The sequence below is a fragment of the Spea bombifrons genome, chromosome 9, assembly GCF_027358695.1.
Source record: "Spea bombifrons isolate aSpeBom1 chromosome 9, aSpeBom1.2.pri, whole genome shotgun sequence".
Lineage (NCBI taxonomy): Eukaryota > Metazoa > Chordata > Amphibia > Anura > Pelobatidae > Spea > Spea bombifrons.
In genome coordinates, this window is record NC_071095.1 from 30729541 (window position 1) to 30744133 (window position 14593).

A 14593-nucleotide genomic window follows, 5' to 3' on the forward strand; every position below is an offset into this window, starting at 1 on the left:
TAATTATGTAAAGTTAAACAGAACACTTTCCATCATGAATGTTCATTTTCTTTATGCAGAAGTCTATTCGTAAAATCTAACGTATCACCAGAAAATGTTAAATGAACTATTAAAGTCACTCGTTAACCCTTTCACGTAATAGCTGTTCCTTGCCAATCTTTACAATTCACTCGAGCATATACATTTCATTATCGTTCTTCAGAAAGCTATGTTACACATTACAGGTGGAATCGAAATGGTTACAGCCGTAAGAACTCCTTAGCACCAAATCATCTTCTTGTCCCGCCATATATTCTAATTGAGCCTATGTCGTAGCAGATGTCAGATACTGTACTTTTTCAGAATCAATATTTCATAAGTCAATTTAGAACTATATCAAAAAGAAAATAAGGACTAGCTTGTCACATGCTTTTTGGTACATATTTCAGGTACCTTTAGATATATACACCGATCAGCCGTAACATTATGACCACCCGCCTAATATTCTGTAGGTCCCCTATTGTGTAGGTCTAAAGTGCGTACCTGCTTAATTGGTAGAGTGCTTGAATACAAGATTCCCAAAACCAGATGCAATTTGGGGGAAAACTAATTTCCCCCAAATTAAAGTTTTACCCCAATTTTTTTTTTTTTTAAACACTACTACTATTACTTTATTAGTTAAGAAACCATTCTGAACTTTAGGGAACCCTCAAGATGTTTATAAATATGTATAATTCAAGAACTGATATTTTCAGAATATGTTAGATTCAAAATTAAACTAAACCACTCAAGACAAAGCGACAGAGGCTTTAGGACTAAATTATTGCAATACGCTTTATAGAATGAGTTGTATTTACATTACAGAGAATTAGAGAAAAAAAGCTTGATTTTCTGAAATATTAAAATGGAGCTGATACAAACCAAAAATTACTAGCCAAAGTATACACTTTGCATATTCTGCCGTAAAAAACAAAAACAAAAAAAAAAAAGGTAAATGCAAATCATAAGCTGGTGTGTTTTATACAACTTACCAAATTTAATAAGTAATGTCAAAATACTACATTGGCCATTGGAAAGAAATAGAGGTTAAAATACAAAATGCTGCTATTATAATTTAAATAACATCTTTCTATACAAAGTTACTTTTTACAGTGTCATTTCTGCAGTGGTCAGTGATACACATGGTGAAAACCACGCGTTTTTACACAAAAGATGCTTCCATTGGAAGTTAGTATTCCATCTGGATTTTTTTTAAAAAACGTTTTTTTTTTCATGAATTTTCATGAAGTTCAGAATGTTTGCAACTACTTGAGGTCAGTGTCTGAAATTTCTCTCTCAGACTCTTCACTCTGTTCTGCTCATTTGTTTGCAAAAGTTGCTTCTCCTGCTTTGATTCTCCTGGTGAAGGATCTTGATTGGGTTCGGTGGAAACTTCTGTCCTTGCGTTCTCCTCCCTGATTCTATATTCTTCAGACTCTTGATAAGCTTTGCAACGTTCAATCACTGCTTTGAGGGAAATCTTTTCTCTGGTGGTTGGTGATCTGATGTGTACGTATGTCTCATCACTTTCCAGATCATGGGCAGAACAATCTATAAAACCTTTAACCATGGGGAGCTTCTCCATCACTATAACTTTTTTGTTATTCTCCAATGTTGCTTCTGCACTAATATAGTAGCCAACGTCCATCCCTTGTCCAGAATTTCTACTGTTCTGAAGGGTCTTGGTTTTCTCTAGTAGACCGGGTGAAACAGGCATAGTATTTTCAACATTACTTAGTGGTCTGTTACTATAGCTTGTTTCTCTATTCTTGCCATCAGAGTAATTTATGTTCATACTGTATGAGTGGGTCATATGTTCTTTATTTTGATTGAGCGAACTATCCTCTGTATTCTCAATCATCTTGTCTGGCACAGAATGGCTCCTATTAACTGAAAGAGCTTTCCCAGTGCCAGCTGTGTGTGTGTACCGGGATCTCAGTTCTCTGACATCCGGCCAGTGGAATTTTTCTGTTTTAACTGGACTCAGAGGACTTCTGCCATCAGACTTCCCAGGAGACGCAGTTTCCTGGCTATCATCAGAAGTGGAGAAAGAGAGGCGCTTTGGCGATTTTTCCCTGAACGAGGCAGATGTTGGACTTGAAGGGCTGAGTTCTTGCAGCACAATATGGTCATAGGTAGGAAGTGACATCATGGGCTTTAGTTTGCCTACAAAGAAACAGCAAGGTAGTAATTTGAGTTAACACTACACAACAAGAAGAGGTTTGGGCCATGCATATATTTTACAGAATCAACATTGAAACATTAATATTAACTTGAGCTAAGAGACCAAGAAGGCCAAATCCCCCAAAGCAGTGGTGAAACAGGAGAGCTCTCTCGAGGTATAGCTGCACACTTAAGACAGGTCAGCCAGCCAGCTGGCCGGCCAATATCTTATTACAAAAATCAGCTGAGTAAATAAACCCCAAAGAGATACATAGAGAAAGACATGTGCAGAGTTTTTAAAAACAATTTTACAAACCATTGTGTGTGTACAATGTACAAGTGATCCAGTCTGTGACTTAGCAGTACAGAGATTGGATTTGGATGGTGGCTATCGTTATGTCATCTAATATATTATTTGTGCCAAGGAAAACATTCAAGAAAAACTTACCTTTTTGCTCTATTTTTTCCTCTTTAACAGACGGCAGGCTACCTCTTCTGAGCTCATCTTCTATTTCCTTCAACCGTCTGTGAGGCACCGGCTTATTACACTTTATCCTCTGACTGTACTGCCTGGCCAACTGAAACACCTTGTTCTTCATCTTTTCTGACATATCTGCATCCATGCAGTTTGCAATCTGCATTATTTGGGGGTGAAGTTTGATGGGCGTTCTGAAGTCCTTTTCGTTAAAGACTATATCAGCTGTCCTTAACTGGTTAGGAGACGTGCTTTCTGGCGTGGTTACCGGAGATTCCTCCGTTATGGTACTAAGGTCGCCGTCTTCCAGTATCACAAGAGGCTCAGGAGATTCCACTTTATTTTCTAGGACTCTTGCTGGGTTGTCCACGCTGTTCTTAGTGGTGACATCTGTTATGACTACATTCACGTCTTTCCATGCACCCACGTTTTCAATCTCCTCCCAAATTTTCATCATTTCCTCAGGAGATTTGAACTCTTCATCAGAAACTGGGAACTGGTCTTCTGCCACCCCGTTCTTGGATGCCACAACTGATTGTTTTGCTTGGAAACTATGTTGTTCTGAGTCTTCTGTCACTGAACTGGACACATCTCCCCAGGAATTAAGCCTGCTGCCTCCATTACTGATATTCCCAGAGCTGTTGAGTCGTGCCCTTGGCAAAGAAACCTGGCTGGTATCACACCGGGGCAAACTGTTTATTTTAAATACAGAATTTCTGACAAGTCCAGCGGGGATATAAGTCAAGCTCTCCCGGCGCTTGATGCTAAACGAAGCATCTTGATTCTCTGCATTGTCATAGTACGATTTGATTTTGTTGAGGAGTTGTCTATCTTGGATGGAAAGAATGGATTCTCTTCTCTTACAGCTGACTCGTTCTCTCTCCTCAAACACATTTTCTATGCCAGAAGGGTTGCCATTATTGAGAGTAATCTCTGTAATGGCTGTATCAGAATTTGACAGCGATTCTTGGGCTGGTACAGAGTTTTCAAAATCAGAGGACCCATTTTGATAGAGCATTTTATCTGTGCATTCCAAGCTTAATACACTGCTGCTCCGGCTTGTTAATCTGGGGGTTAAATAACCGATAACTTTCCCATCATCCAAAGCCAAGCTACTTCTTCTGGATATGTTGTTTATAAATCTCTCAGCAATAACACTAGCTTGGTCAAGCACAGAAGGAGGTAGGATACTGGTTGATTCATGGGATGTTGCCTCTTCGTCTTCCTCCTCACTGCTGAATGTCTTGAGGTCTTCTGTAGTTTCCGTTTCTACACTTTCCGATGGATTATGTGCATCCTGGTGAATCCCTCTTTCCTCCTCTTCTGGTTGATTATCCTCAATGTGTTCCAAAGGGGCAGCTAACACAATATCAGAAGAGCTGACCACAACTGTACTGTAAGTGGCTTCTGGCTCAGAATTTTCTTTTTCCATTTCATACACAACCTTAATAAATAAAAAAAAGTTAATCATATTTTTTGTTTGAATACTTCGGTTTCATACCTGCCAAAAAGAGATGTTCTCAAATTAGCCCAAAAGAAAATGATGCCTTCAAATGAATAATAAAGTTATTAAGGAGAACTTTGCACTAGGGGAGTAATAGGAACGTTCTATAAGAGAGGAAGTTACAGAATGCTAAAGAAATGGGACAAATCCCAGATGATCCCGGGAATATACCTGTATGGTTGAGGTACAGGGAAAAGAGTAACAAAGCAATTTTCTACACAATTCTAATACATTTCCTTTTGTCTCCACGTTTGCTTCACTGGTTAATCTCTTCCAGACTTCACTTTTCTGCAGGTCATGATTATTCATAAATATCAGGTTCATCATCACAAAGATGTCTCGGAAAGAATGTGTTTTAATGGCCCGCAAGGGACTCTCACCTCTTGAGATGCAGCTGTAACCTCCACACTCCGTCTCTTCTCTGCATTTCCAGAAGACTGACTGTTCTGTCTCTTAAATCCTTTATGGGATTCTTGTGACACAGACTCCTTGCTCTGGAAACATAGTGGTATTCGGTGAAAACATGTAGATTATTGAACATTATAACAAAAGCCAGGACACTATTTCCACTGCGTATTTTGAATGACCAACCCAAGTACTCACCACCATGCATATTAAAAAAGGTTCATTACAAATGCATCTAGAAGTAACACATAATATAATATAACAATAATTGTACGATCAGAACTATATTAGCGTCATCAAAACACCACCGGTTAAGTTGGTCCATGCAGTTAGTAGCCTAGGCAATTAGAACATAGGACCAAAAACGGAGGCATGCACACGGCTCAAAGTTAGCAGGGACAAAAAGAAAGCCATGCAAGTTCACTGAATACGGATTAATGGTGTATTAGGGATGACAGCTGACAGCAAGAGAGGGATTTAATCATTAAGATTAAACACGTGCGGAAACACACGAGGAGGAAGAACTCAGAAAGACCCTCACCGTAGGAGCGCCCAATGTATTAAGCAAATTCTTGGCTCTATAGTGCCAGCAATGTATGACGGCCAGCAGGGAGCCGGCAAAATCAGCTACCTGGTCATCCTCTCTCAAATGTATTTCCACCTCTTCCTCCTCCTCAGAGGCACTCAGATCTGCCCCCGAGTTCCTACTCAGTTGTGTACTGGCCGGTTGCTCTTCATGTCCCTCAGCCTGAGGCTGCTCTATGCTGGTATTGGGCTGGAGAATGTCCCCAAAATCCAGTAGCGCTCCATCACTGCCTGCGTGCTAGATAGACAAGGACTGCATTTTAACGATGACCTTCTTCACTGTCCCTGTCATTCGGAGGCAGCAGAAAGCTAAGCAGTGACGACCCAACGCTATGGCCGTCCTAAAGCTAAATATACCACGAGATTTGAAATCGCTTTTCCATTTGCTTTTTTGTGATTCTTCATAAGGTGAAGAAAAAAAAAAAAAAAACTTAAGATACTTAAGAAAACAAATAAAATTCAGGCAATGAAAAAGCAGCCATTACATCAGGCCTCGACAAACCCCGGACGCCAGGTTGCCATGGCGCCTGGGAGGTATAGTGTATAACTTTGCTTAGAACATGAAGTAGAACATATTAACAGATGCAACAGGGGCATGAAGAAAATTGTTGCATATACACTAACCCCCCCCCCATACTTCCTCAGACCTGTCTGCACGGCATGTAAGCTGTCTGCTGCTGTCTCCCGGGGGCCAAGTAACACAGGCGCCCATGGCACCTGCCTCAGCGTCCCCCTAGGGCTTGGGGGCACTATTAGCTAAACAGTGACTAAAGGCAAAGGCATTTTCATTCAAATGTTTAACACAGGTTGCTATTTCCAAAGTTGCTGTATATACAACCAAAACAAAAAAAACCAGAACCATACACAACAGGCTTTAGACCGACTATTTTCTCATAGACATCATAAAGTCATAATGAAGCAAAGCAAATGAATATTCATTTTTCAACATATCAAAATTTTTATATCCCATTGTACACCTCGGCGGAATATGATGGCGCTATATAAAATACATAATAAATGTACTCTTAAATTGCTGTGAAACAGAAATGCATGTGAAAGCCTGACGTATCAGTCTTCTAAGAACACGGCTGGCTTAATATTTCCGCATTTATGAATTGTGTCTTACACGGTGAAATCAAAAAACTACTTATATTACAATATTTTATAAAAAGTAGTTTGCATTCATTTTGTTTTATTAAGCAACAAAAATAAGAAAAGAAAAAAAAAAAAATCACATAACCAGTTACCTTTAATCCAACTGGAAATTGTAGAAGAACATGGAAAAAAGGGAAGAAACAAAAAAAAAAAGTCAATTGTGCTGGTTGAAGCAACGGATGTCTTCACGTGCATAATAGATTTCTCCTGACTATATAATAATAATAATACACACATTAAAAGATAATTATTAATAATCATTAAATGCCAGAAAATTCCGTAGTGCTAATAATATTGAAATACAGGACTTCATGGATTGGGGGGGACCCTATACTAAGATGACAGCTCGCAAAACCACTATAAACTGTCTGTTGTCCATACATAAAGATGGATTTATAAGTGATTTAATGCCAAAAATTGGGCAGCACATGTTTTCGAGATACTGGAGTTGGGCACCTCGCTCTATAAAAGCAAACCGCGTTCCGATCTAATCGTGATCTTACCTTTCTCCCCCAGTTGCTTTAGAATGTGTTTTGCTGGCTCTAAAAAAAATAAATGAATATGTATTAAAATTAAATACAGTCTACAGCATATTTGTCCCCCTCCCCACCATCCTTTGTAATTTATATCAAATTATTCACAACGTAAAACCATTTGATGACGAGAGGGTCAGCTGTGCTTCGCTTAACATGAATGAAAATTAGTAATATATTTTATGCACCAAGACGGTACCGAACATTTGCATTTGGTTGTCGTCATATAAACAAAAATTACCATGATAGAGGAGATTAAGTCAAAGAACGCATTTTCAAAGCGATCGCGCACCGTAGAACAGTATGGGAGAGGCAAGCAACGGACTGACAAGCACAGCGCACACCGCTGGCACGGTAGCGATTACAGATATACCTGTTCCTGTACGGACGCCATATGCATATACCGTTTAATAGAACCAATTGCACCATCCCTTTGTTTAACATTTTTGTAAAAATTGTATACGCTGCTCCCACTTAACACAATTTTGTGGCTCAGATCTTGCCCTGTACTAAGTAACAGTCTGTCGGAGGAATCACTTTCGTGACGCGTGGAACGGCAGACCACGTTGCATTCATGTTCCGCTGGATCACTTATCGGTATAGAACGTAGCACTCTTAACCCCATACAAAATAAATAAGAGAATCTCGCACCAGATTTTCTGCGGCCGTTATTGGCATGGCACACGTCTCCCTCCTTAACATTTCCGGGGTTGTACCTAGAGTGACTGGGATCTGAGGACGGGATACAGACAGCCTGTTAGACATTTTGTTTACTTTTCCCCACTAAATTCCAGTTTCCGGTTAGCAGTTAAGCCATCAAGGAAAAAACGACCAACTATGTTAGGGAGGACGACCTCCATTAATTCACATAGTTGTGTTGAAGCGCAGGACAGAAGCAGCTATGGGTTCCTCAGGACTTAATAAATCTCTGATCGTCGCCGATAGATTAACCATAATCTTGGGGCTATACATTTCATTTATTATTGTTTAATAAATGATGCCATATTAGCACAGCAGATGTTTGTGCATAAAAGGGAAAACGGGCAATGAATTCTTCCATTCCGGCTTTGACCCAATAAAGTACGTAATACGACATTGGAAAGGAAGAAAAACATTTAAACTATGGAAAGCCTTGGTTGGGGAAATTCTCTAACAAAACATGAGTAAAAAGAGTCTGTTAAAATAATTCTATAGTAATATTGAGTCAAGCTCCTCCATTAGTGTGTAATGGTGTGTATGCTGCCAAGTTAATTTTCCCCGAGTAAGAATGGCGATTACCTTAGTAGATTTTTTTTTTATTTTATTATGTATTTCATATAATTTGTATAATATGTATTCATATTTTATTTGCCTATGTATTTTCTATTTTTCTTGAATAAAAAAAAATAAATAAAAAAACCTTTTTGTATATATATATATATATATATATATATTATATATATGTGTGTATATATATATATATATATATATATATATATATATATATATATATATATATATATATATATATATATATATATATACACACACATATTGTATATGAAGACCGTGGCGGTCTTAAAGCTTTGCAAATCTACAGGTAATTCAGTGAATGCACCATTCTACTAGAAAATAGAATGTTTGGTTATAATTATTTAATCATACACTAAATGCCTAATCCCTGGCTTTGTGTGAGAGTACCTGGAAGAATTATTGCCGATTTGATTTAGATTTTTCTTCTAGTCACTCATTTTGTTTAATGATGCCTGCTATTACCCAATTCCTAGTGGAGGCGTTTTCCATCACACTTTTTCCCACCACCATACCTAATTTGAGATAGATCAGTATATACAGTATATAAATATACATACTGTATATCGTAATAAGTACAACTGTGGAGCTTCCACGATTCATCCAAAATTACTTTGCAGAATTTATGTGTCAACGGCTTATGAAACAAGAAAATCTCTGATTTAACGTGTCAGTAAGTTAAACGTAATAGGCCTCCATAAATTAACAGGCGTTACAAAATGTAATAATTACCAGTTTTGTTAAGAAAGTTTAGTAAGTACTATACTACACACACACACATATATATATATATATATATATATATATATATATATATATATATATATATATATATATATATATATATATATATACCATATTTGCTCGATTATAAGACGACCCTGATTATAAGACGACCCCCCCCCAAAATCTGAATATTAACTTAGGAAAAAAAGAAAAAGCCTGATGATTGAGAAAAATATTTTTTTTGTTTTTATTTCCTTGTATTTTAGAACCTGTCCCCCAGCTACGCACATCTGCCCCCAGGCTTGCCACACCAATATGGCACTGTGGCCCATGATATGCCTTTAAACCCTCTATATGCCACTGTGCCCCATGGTATGCCTTTTGACCCCCTATGTGCCACTCTGCCTCCAGAAATGCCTTATACCCCTATATCCCATTCTGGCATTTAGGGGGTTAAAATGCATATTATGGGGCAGAGTGGCATATAAAAAAAAGGGGGAGACAGGAGGATCCAGGTCCCCTGCAGCGGTGCGGGGGATCTGGATCTTAGTCTCATAATCAGACCTCTATTTGAGGTCTGATTAGAAGACGAGGGGTATTTTTCAGAGCATTTGCTCTGAAAAAAACCTCGTATTATAATCGAGCAAATACGGTATATATTATACATACACACACATATAAATGTGCCGTATACACCGGCTGCCGTATTTTTTATTTTTTTTATTCGCGTGAACAGACAACACGGAAAAATAACGATGATACTATAGACCCAAAAGACCGACATTAACTATACACAGACTCAGAACAGCCAACCCACATAAGGGTTGCAGTATAATAAACCTTTAACTTAGAATTAAGTTCACAAAGGAATTATTATTAATCATTATTTAATTATTATTAATCGGTACCGGTACTAATAAGGTCCATTAATACATTCCTGGGACAAAAATTTGGGTCAGCATTTCTACCAAAGGAATAGCACTAATGGAATAGAAAACAGCAGGATATTCCGGATACCCCATATGCCACAGGCAGGATAATTGATATAAGAGGGACGTGAGAGCTGATCTGAATAGCTGATGAGGGATTATCTCTTAACAAACAGTAAAGAGACCGCGCTTTAGAGACGACACAGATCTGTGCATATGCCGGTACTGAAGAGAAGAAGTCAAACTTAAAGGGACACTCCAGCTTTTAATATGCACTTTAATACACGACAGTTGCATGGTGCCCCAGGTTAATGCCCCATTAGGCTGATGTGATGTACTCACCTCGAGCGTCAGCTCTTCTGAACATTGCGACTTTGTTTAGACCCCAGTGGCATGTGTAAAGTCTTGCCACCGATTTTAATAGGAGTGCTTTCCTGCCATCTTCAAGCGGCCAATCAGTGGCAAGAAATGCCACATCATGGAGGAATTGTGTGTCAGTTAAGTGCTTTATTATTATTATTGAGTATTTTATTATGCATTCTTCACTAGTAAAGGTCCTGAGGACATTAGAAAGTCCCATTAAAGGGGCACCACCATTTTTTTAATTTTTGTTTTTCTTTTAAATCAGAGTAAAATATGTCTTCAAAAAATATTTAGCTGCCTTTTTGTCACTTCCAACCTACATTACTGTAGACACCACTGTAGTTTATGCGCAAGTTGATTTTTTTTTTGTTCAGTGAAAAGTCCCCTTTAACAGTTTAGGAAGACGTTAACAAAAACGGTACACATTAAAATGAGATATACTGGAAGTAGTAACTCCCCCAAATCGACAGTGTGTAACTAACTTGTGTAATACATTGTTTGACTTCTTTGAGAAATGGAGGACTGGTATCGGCTACCGATGTAATAAGCTACATCGGTTACATCTTACAGCACATAAAGGAGAAAAGCAGCAGGTACAAAGCAATGATTGGGGTCTGGCAACTGCTCTGCCATGGATCACAGAATGAGGCATATAGATAAGTCGTATGGTCTTAAAGGCATAAGGATGCAGAACAGAATTTGCAAGCTGTGCCAGTACATAGAAAGCATCTAGAATGATGACCCCTGGGTTTATCGTAGCCTTGTTTAGTCCACAATCATCTATGTATGTTAGTATTTCAATGTGTCTTAGAATTTAGAACGCTAGCTGGAAAAGCATCTTTAACCATGCGATTCAGCTCTAGAAAACAGTAACGTACCAGACTGCCTGCGCCCTGACCGGTGAGTGACAGGGGGGTCCACCGTTGACATTGCCTTCTTCAGTCTCTCAGGGCTATATCTGTATCGACCTGGATCTGAGACATAACAGAACTGATCACTGCTTTTATTTACATAGCTCCAACACTTTTCATTGCTGATTAGATAGATAGATAGATAGATAGATAGATAGATAGATAGATAGATAGGACAGATAGTCCTGCTCACTACTGCAGTCTAAAGAATAACAGAAAAAAAGTCTGCAGGAATACCAAAAAGGTGGGTAACTAGGAGGAGTTCTCCCCCGAAAAAAAATTTATTTTATGTTAAAGACTTACAAATGGCATCCATCTCTAAAATCGCTTCCTTGGCCTGAAACAAAACAGGACATTTTCAGTCTTCATGTACCGAATGGATTCCAAGCTATGTGTACATTTTTTTAAACCACGCAAGCACCACCATTATGGACCCCCCCACACAAATTGTATTTTTTATCTGCTAAAAAGAACATGCCAGGATACATTTCATCTGTGTTCATGAGGCTGTTTATACCAGATGTGTGTAACAGTGGTCATGCAATAACTTTAAAGAATAATAGGAGCTGTAGCCCACACTGGGAGTGGTAGTTCCCATTCCAGATCACTATCTGGACGCTCAATTTTGCATGTATGTTTTAAGACATACACACGCACACACTCATACATACAAATTACCATATTTTTTTTACAACCATGTGATGTTCTTTACAAAGCACTTTTTGCAACACAAACTGCACCCGAGTTCAGCTACTTCCTCTGCTCTTCTGGGTTTAGTTTTTTTTACCTTTTGTGGTATGATGGCATCATGATTTTCCAAAATAAGCTTCTTGATATGGTGAGTCCAAAGACGCTTTTCTTCCACCGTCTTGGCCTGAGGAAGAAGAGAGTCAGTAAACATAAGTAGTTTGCATAACACAATTATGTGTGTTAAGACAGGATATTTTGATATGTTTTTATGAAATCAAGAGACAGAATATCAGATCTTTCTCCTGTTTTTAGGTTGATATATGTAAAGGACATTTATCTTGGCACCATCTTATACACCACCTTCCAACAACAGATTACGCTAGGCGTATAAGATGGTGCCAAGATAAATGTCCTTTAAATATATCAACCTAAAAACAGGGGAAAGATCTGATATTCTGCTACTGAATATTGCCTCTGCAGAGCAGGCAGATACCTGGAACTGAATCCAGATGCTGGACATGCAAAGCCAAGGAAGGGGCTTTCCTCTACCTGTGGAAGAAGTCCATACTAGTACAGCCATTTTGGGCCTACTGGTACAAAGTCAACCTTGTATTGCTATTCATCATTTTTGGTGAAATTCGGTGACGGTATCAGTAAGGCAGATATTATTTGGTTCAGGTCCTAATGCCCCCTTTAAGCAGTTACCGGACCAACTTACCTGCAAGTTATGTTGCTGTTTACTGTTCTTATAATGAGTTATACTGAAGCAGAGCGAGTCCCTGGTGCTCTCGATCAGCATTAAACTTGAACACTAGAATTGAGAACCATACATATTGATTAAAATAAAGCAAACAAATAAAATCTATTATTCTTTAGTTAGTAGGAAAATCTAGCTCCTTAATACCAGTATATGTAGGAACACATAAATGAATAATGGACTTTTACCGGAATGTGGGTTTTGTAGACAAAGTGATCCCCGCGTTTCTTGGTGATGAACAGGGCCTTGTCGAACAGGAAAAAGGTCCTTTCATTACGGACCCTTTGGACCCTGAAAGTTCCTTCTAGAACTAGCTCTCCGTAAGTGGTCAGGTCCAAACCTTTCCAGTTTAATAAAAGAGACTGGATCTCCTGTCGTAAAACACAAAAGCATCGTTGTTAAACGGAAAAGTCTAAAGCATTCATTTCCTTAAAGGCACATTATAGCTGCCCTGTAAGTTATTTTGTTTTGTAAATGTCTTCGACGAGTTTACCTGTGCATTGGAGACTATTTTATCTAAGACCAAGGAATAAGGTTTGCATAAAAATATCATCCTCCCTAGGTTAAAGAAGTACAAGAACCCTGACCCCTATGTTACAAGTCCCAACCCAATGCATCGATATTCAAGATGGGGTATGCGTAGGGAGTAGACCAGTGAGTGACTACAACCCCTTCAAGAAGATGGGTCCCATAAAGCTGTACACCCAACTGACTATTTATTTCAGGTGCCTTTTACAACACGATAACCCATAAAAAGACGATCCCGACCTCTCCCCTTATAGGATGGTAGTTTTTACGTCTCACCTGCAGCCGCACAGCATGCTCATGCTTCCTCTTCATATCATTGATGTACCAGGCGACACCGGTCATGGTTTCTATAGCTTCTTCCACAATCTCATACCCTTCTGCTTTAACATCGTAGTGCTTAGCTATTTCCTGAGGGATGTAAGAAACATGGGTAAATATGCCTTAGACAAGAGACCATTGGTCATTCAAGGTCAATATTTAGCTATGTTTCCCCTATTTAGGTTGGACTTATGTTCTAAATTCTCAGCTGCACTTATCCTGCGCCATGTTCACAACCGTACCTGTAGCAGAAGGTGATATTTCAGTATTCTCTGTACTGGTTTCAAGAGGTAGGAACCTAGCGGAAGGGACTGATTAAGCATCTCCTGCTTCTCTCGGAAGAATTTGGCTAGGACTTTGTTCCTCATGCACTCTGTCAGGGTGGCTACAGAGCTAAAACCAGAAGTCAAAATGAATGGTGATTACCAGCACTCCCACAATCACAATATTAATACTTCAAAATTGATACCACTTATTTCAGAAAGCTTTCCTTTTATTGTCTTGGAACAGAATGTTCTGTTTTGATGGCACCCCAAAAGACCCTTTTTTATCTTTCATGTTTTGTGACGTGCTTTCCTTCAGAAAAGCCCCATAGCACCCTTATAATTATAGGCTGGAAAATATCCAGTGTACTCGAGACTATTCCAAAGTCCAGTTTCAGTAATAGTGTAATCTGTAATTAACATACATTATTGCTGTGCTTTGTCACGCGGTAGTGGTTTCCTGTTTTTACTCATACACTTGTTCAGACACATCACAGGCCCTCCCTATCTCCTGCACCCTCCTTTTCTGGATGAAACACCCTCCATAATCAAAAGAAACAAGAGAACGTAGAGCACAAACTCGCTCAGCCAACTTCACCACCAGCATGTTGCAATTGAGCTAAAGTTCTAGCTGAGTTGGCCATACTTTGGAAATGGTGAATTTGGGCCCTAATAAACCCTAGAAGCACAACAAGTGTGACATCCCCATTCACGGGATGTTATAAAACAAGGCTTTAGTGGGCCAAATCCAATCCACAAGTCCGACATTCCAGCATTACAACATCTGTTGTTTCAGGAAGGCGTGGTGGTTGCAATATGGCAGCAAATTACCATTAACACACGTTAAGACATACTATCACTGAAAGCGAAGAGGGTCCTGTTCAAGCCACACCACTTTGACCCCATTTAGGTTTAGCTAGTCTTTAGGAGGCTGCCAACGATGCACTGACAATATGATGAGATAACTTTTGTTGTAATAA

The 14593-nt window shown here is 38.9% G+C and overlaps 1 protein-coding gene across 1 annotated transcript in view; it reads right to left on the bottom strand.

The window, feature by feature from the left end:
• Window positions 1-795: 795 nt before the first annotated feature.
• PLEKHG3 (pleckstrin homology and RhoGEF domain containing G3) overlaps window positions 796-14593 on the bottom strand; it is a 54334-nt gene continuing 40536 nt past the window's right edge. The window contains exons 7-19 of the mRNA XM_053474695.1: window positions 13593-13743; window positions 13309-13440; window positions 12693-12875; window positions 12466-12558; window positions 11845-11931; window positions 11361-11394; window positions 11025-11120; window positions 6809-6847; window positions 6398-6408; window positions 5197-5388; window positions 4541-4654; window positions 2630-4100; window positions 796-2184 (exon numbers count right to left, since the gene is read on the bottom strand). Coding sequence (XP_053330670.1) covers window positions 1250-2184; window positions 2630-4100; window positions 4541-4654; window positions 5197-5388; window positions 6398-6408; window positions 6809-6847; window positions 11025-11120; window positions 11361-11394; window positions 11845-11931; window positions 12466-12558; window positions 12693-12875; window positions 13309-13440; window positions 13593-13743 — 3538 coding nt within the window. The 3' untranslated portion in view covers window positions 796-1249. The remainder of the gene's footprint in view (window positions 2185-2629; window positions 4101-4540; window positions 4655-5196; window positions 5389-6397; window positions 6409-6808; window positions 6848-11024; window positions 11121-11360; window positions 11395-11844; window positions 11932-12465; window positions 12559-12692; window positions 12876-13308; window positions 13441-13592; window positions 13744-14593) is intronic.